Source organism: Penaeus chinensis, chromosome 27 (genome assembly GCF_019202785.1).
Source record: "Penaeus chinensis breed Huanghai No. 1 chromosome 27, ASM1920278v2, whole genome shotgun sequence".
Lineage (NCBI taxonomy): Eukaryota > Metazoa > Arthropoda > Malacostraca > Decapoda > Penaeidae > Penaeus > Penaeus chinensis.
The window spans coordinates 14,583,778-14,588,707 of NC_061845.1; the positions used below are offsets into that span (position 1 = coordinate 14,583,778).

General features: G+C 34.6%; 1 protein-coding gene across 3 annotated transcripts in view; it reads right to left on the reverse strand.

Annotated features, from left to right (window-relative positions):
• Positions 1-920: 920 nt before the first annotated feature.
• The window catches only part of LOC125039579 (peroxisomal trans-2-enoyl-CoA reductase-like), a 10,604-nt gene continuing 6,594 nt past the window's right edge, over positions 921-4,930 (reverse strand). For all 3 annotated transcript variants that reach the window (XM_047633690.1, XM_047633689.1, XM_047633692.1), the window contains exons 6-8: positions 3,124-3,285; positions 2,518-2,632; positions 921-1,284 (exon numbers count right to left, since the gene is read on the reverse strand). In XM_047633690.1, the coding sequence (XP_047489646.1) occupies positions 1,196-1,284; positions 2,518-2,632; positions 3,124-3,285 (366 nt within the window). In that variant the 3' untranslated portion in view covers positions 921-1,195. The remainder of the gene's footprint in view (positions 1,285-2,517; positions 2,633-3,123; positions 3,286-4,930) is intronic.

Genomic DNA, 4,930 nt, shown 5'->3' on the forward strand with positions numbered 1-4,930 from the left:
TTCCATTGAACACACTGCCATGTGAACAATAATACCATTGTCTCCACATACTGTGTTTGATGACAGAGTCAATTAGATGCTGTTTACTCAGATGATTGGTCTTATCTCTTCAGCTTCCATTCTATGATGGGTATTGCTTGCTGCACAATTTCCCAAGGATGTATTGGTTACTTTGACCACTTACTTAATCAATATATGTAAACATGGGTTATCAAGGTTTTCTTGGAAACCAATTAGCAACACTGTGAACTTTATGGAAATCACCATAATGTATGAGAACTACAACTCTGATATACATTTTTGTAAACACTTCTTCAAAAAAGGATTTTCTACACTTAGGCTTTCTAGTTTCTATTTTGAGAGATATTTAAGAGAACTTTCAAAAAAGGATAAGTAAAAATATTGTGCTCACCAAAATTCAATCAAGTGCTTGGAATATTAAGGTACCTTAGTTTTTCCATTTTTCTTTAGCAATTTTTATTATAATTTATATATTTTATAAAATCTCCCTGTTGATCACACTGTCTGGTGCTTGGATTGAAAGGTCACATTTTAATATTATGAAATATTAACCCATTTTTCAGCTATTGGAAATCTAAAAGGCAAAATATAGTCATTCCATAATTGTATTCTTATTGCCTAGTTTTATTGCCTGAAATAAAACTAGCACCACAATTAATTGCATATATTTATTCTAAAAATATTCTTACCCCATATATACAAAGTATTTAAGTTGGATGCTAAACTAAGGATACTGTAAATACTATTACTTAAAAAGAAAGAAAGAAAGATAGAAAGAAAGAAAGAAAGAAAGAAAGAAAGAAAGAAAGAAAGAAAGAAAGAAAGAAAGAAAGAAAGAAAGAAAGAAAGAAAGAAAGAAAGAAAGAAAGAAAGAAAGAGAGAAAGAAAGAAAAAGGGAGAGAGAGAGAAAGAAAGAAAGAAAGAAAGAAAGAAAGAAAGAAAGAAAGAGAAAGAAAGAGAAAGAAAGAAAGAAAGAAAGAAAGAAAGAAAGAAAGAAAGAAAGAAAGAAAAAGAAATCCCAACCATTCCTGCAGTAGATTATCTGAAACAGTACCATTCTTTGATATTTCTTTAAAAAATAGGACAATGTAGAATATTTCTGAAAGAAGACCTTGAAGATCTGTACATGGTTTACCAGAGGAACATGTGTATAGCTGCTGCTTCAAAACCATTTCTACAGCTTGGCTTTGGTAGGAGAATCATTTTCTTGTTCTTCCTCAGGAGGTTTGTATGTCCACTGATAAGCTGGTAAATTCTTGTGCTCTGCAAGGGTCAAAGAAAATCCAAAGTGAAGTAAATGTTTAGTGCTAAAAAGAATGGTATTTGAAGTTATGAGGTTCTGAACTTATGGAAAAAGTAAATGTATGGAGACACTCCAAGTGATTCTTTTTATACTATTGCCCTACATTCAACATTCTACCTGCTTCCAAAGTATGTAAAATATACATTCCTATAATTTCAATATCCTGTTTTTGCACAGTTTCTTGCAGCCATAATTTGGGATGTTTCTTCATTCATGTTTTCCTAATATTTACTTCACATTATAATAACAAGGATAATTTAAAATCACCAGATTTCTTGCACTATCATAAGTGAAAGAAAAGATTTACAGTGCTACATCTCTACAATTACAACTAAATGACCTTGTAAGTCATATACAATTATTAAACAAAAACAAGCACCTGTCTTACTAGCATTAAAAGACATGATTACATGCAATATGGAGAACCTGAACCTTTATACAACATAAAAGTAAGAATGTTTGTGGACAGGAATTATATTTCATATATAGGTTTTTATATTCTACAAAAATAAGATATGCAATTTGCACACACCACAGAGAACTTACAAATATCTACATAGTAATGAGGGTGATGAACTTACAAATATCTGCATAGTGATGAAGGTGATATGAAAAAAAATATGCAAACAACTATCCTAACAGTAACATATGTTGCTATGCTGATAATCTGCCTAAATATAATCTTGGGTGTAATTTTGCATTCAAGAATGAAATTACTCAATATTATATTATTGAATTAAAGTTCTCAGGTTATATAAAGGTCACTTTTGGCATTTTGGTATTCTTAATGATTTTATTAGTATCATTATTTTGGAATTTTGGTATTCTTAATGATTTTATTAGTATCATTATTATCACAGTATTTTTACAAACTACTACTACTACTGCTACTACTACTAATGCTACTACTCTACAGCTACTGCTACTGCTACTGCTACTGCTACTGCTACTGCTACTGCTACTACTACTTACTACTATTACTATGACTACTTCTATCCGTATGACTACTACTACTATTACTATGATTACTACTATTACTACTACTTCGACTACTAAAACTACTACTACTACTATTGCTACTACAGCTACAAATGCTAAAATGCAAATAGAGGCAGTAATACCAATCACAATAATAAATATAATTATTACTATTAAAGTACATACAAAACATAACCTTGAGAAGTCTGTGCTACCTGAAATCTGCCACATGAGGGGTGAGTAAAGGCTGCCCCCTCCATCCACCTTCAAAGTTTCACCTGATATAAAAGCAGCACCTGGAGACAGCAGGAAGCACACAGCACTTGCAATCTGAACATAGAGAAAAGAATAAAAGTCATGTCTTAGAAAACACAATGTGGATTTCGTGAAAGCAAAAGTTTGTGAGTGCTAAGAGTTAATGTAAGCTTGAGCATATTGTGAGGCATATGGCAAGCAGTGTGATTCAAAAGGTAGTGGTGTATGTAGTGGAGTATAGTGATGAGGGTGATGATACGTGTCTGTGTGGGGGTGAAAGTGTGTGTGTACATGCATGAAAAGATATGTGAGTATAGTGAGTGGTGTATGTTTGTATGGGTGTGTATGGGAGTGTGGGTGTTGAGGCTTGCAAAGGCTGGGGTTGAGTAGGGGTGAGGTTGGAGTGTGGGTGAGCAAATGTGTGCATCGGAACAGATTCCTTTATGTCAATGTGTGTGATATAATAGATAATAATTAATATAAACTAACAAACAATGTCTTTTCAATGAAACACTTAACTGAATCATTCAGCATTACAAAATGCTTTTCAGATTAAAATTACTTACTTCTTGTGTTGTGCCAAGACGCTTTGTAGGAATGCCAGCACGGGCTCTTTCAAAAATATTATCTTCATTGTAGTTCCTTGCTGCTGTGGGTGAGTAGATGGAGCTCCCTGGAGCTACAGAATTTACACGCACTCCACTCTGTGCCCACTCAACAGCTAAGCTCTACAGAAAAAAGTATAAATGATAGTGGGCACTATCTACGCATTTCTATGTTAAGTCTGGTTGGCTAAGCTCTGAAACAGTTAACTGATAACTGTGCATGCAGTATCAAAAGCATTAGCATTAATAAAAAATTGAAGTGGATAATTGAAAAAGTACATATTCTAACTTGTATTGCTTTTGAGACTTTGTCAACATTAAGCCCTAAATAGGTAAACTTAAAATAATTTCAAGAGGAAAATATTACTGAGAAAACTATGTGGAGAAAAACAATGTTTAATGGTTAAAATAAATAAATGTCTTAGACATAAAAGGTCATATAACACTATGGTAAAGTACTGTGGTGAAAGGGTAAAAACAAGTTAACAATAAGGATAAAATGTATTAGATGTCAAAAAAGTTTGAGCGATATAGGATAATATGGAAGTGAAAAGATTAAAGAGAGGAGAGCAAATGAAGCGTGGTAGGGATAACTAAAACGGGAAGGAGTTAAGGGCATAGGGAGATTTAATCAAATGGAGGGCAACTATATGTCTGGAAAGAAGAGGAACTCTGAACGAGGAAAACTGCAAAAGTGCCATTATTAAACAATAATTAATAAGGGTAGAAATAGGTGTTTAAGAAGTAGGAGAAGAATCCAGGGAATGAGATAAGAGAACAAGGGAAGTGGTTAAGTATCAGGAAGAATGTCAGGAGGGAAAGGATCTGGAGAAGGACACTGTTGTCACATATGAGTAGCCAGATGGGAGCGGTAAGGATAATGGGGAAAGAAGAGGGAATGGTGCACATGGAGAAGGGGAGGATTGGGTGTGTTGGGAGAGATTAGGAAGAAGAGGGGTAGGGGGAACTTGAGGAGGAAGAGGATGCATAGCAATTACTTTGAATGTAGAGGGAATAGGAATTGAGACATTGGAGGGTGGATGAGAGAGCAGAATGTTCTCTTGGGTCATGTTTAGGAACTTTTGGTTGTCTTCAAAAGTTTCTGGAGGGGAGTTGTGATTTTCTTATAAGGAGGAGAAGAAGAAACAGAAGTCCAAGGAGGTGTGTGTAGGAAAGAATGTGATAGGTACTGGTTTGCCAGTGAGGTCAGTCAGAGTAAATAGTGCACGAGCCTGGGACTCAGATGTAGCTATTACAAGGCATGAATGATCAGAATGACTGTGAAAGAAAACTTTGCCTATTTGTTTTCGGAGACTATAGGGGCTATAGGGGGAATAACAAAGATTTGATCCCATATAGCTGGGCTAAAAAAAGTACTCAAAAGGTTTGCAGAGGTTGAATCAGTAGAAGGACAAGTGGAGTGAGGTAGTACTGTGAGGAGGAGGACAATAAGGATGAAGAGGAGTAATAAGGGAGGAGGGGGCAGACAATGAAGAAGTCTATGGAGGAGGAGATGGAATGGAGGATGTTGGGTGAGAGGAAGAGGTGTATTATGAAATTATGAAAGTTGAGTAATGATTTGGAATGGATATAGTTGACAACAACCAACCAGGAGAGGATGTTTGTATCAGTGGTCGGAGATCTATTAAGATTTCCTTTTTAAGGTTCTCTATACAATATTACAATTCTTATTTCAGCATATACTTCCTATAGAATACTTGTTTTCTATATCAAATTTTCTTACAGATTAAACAGTATAAGCAATTTA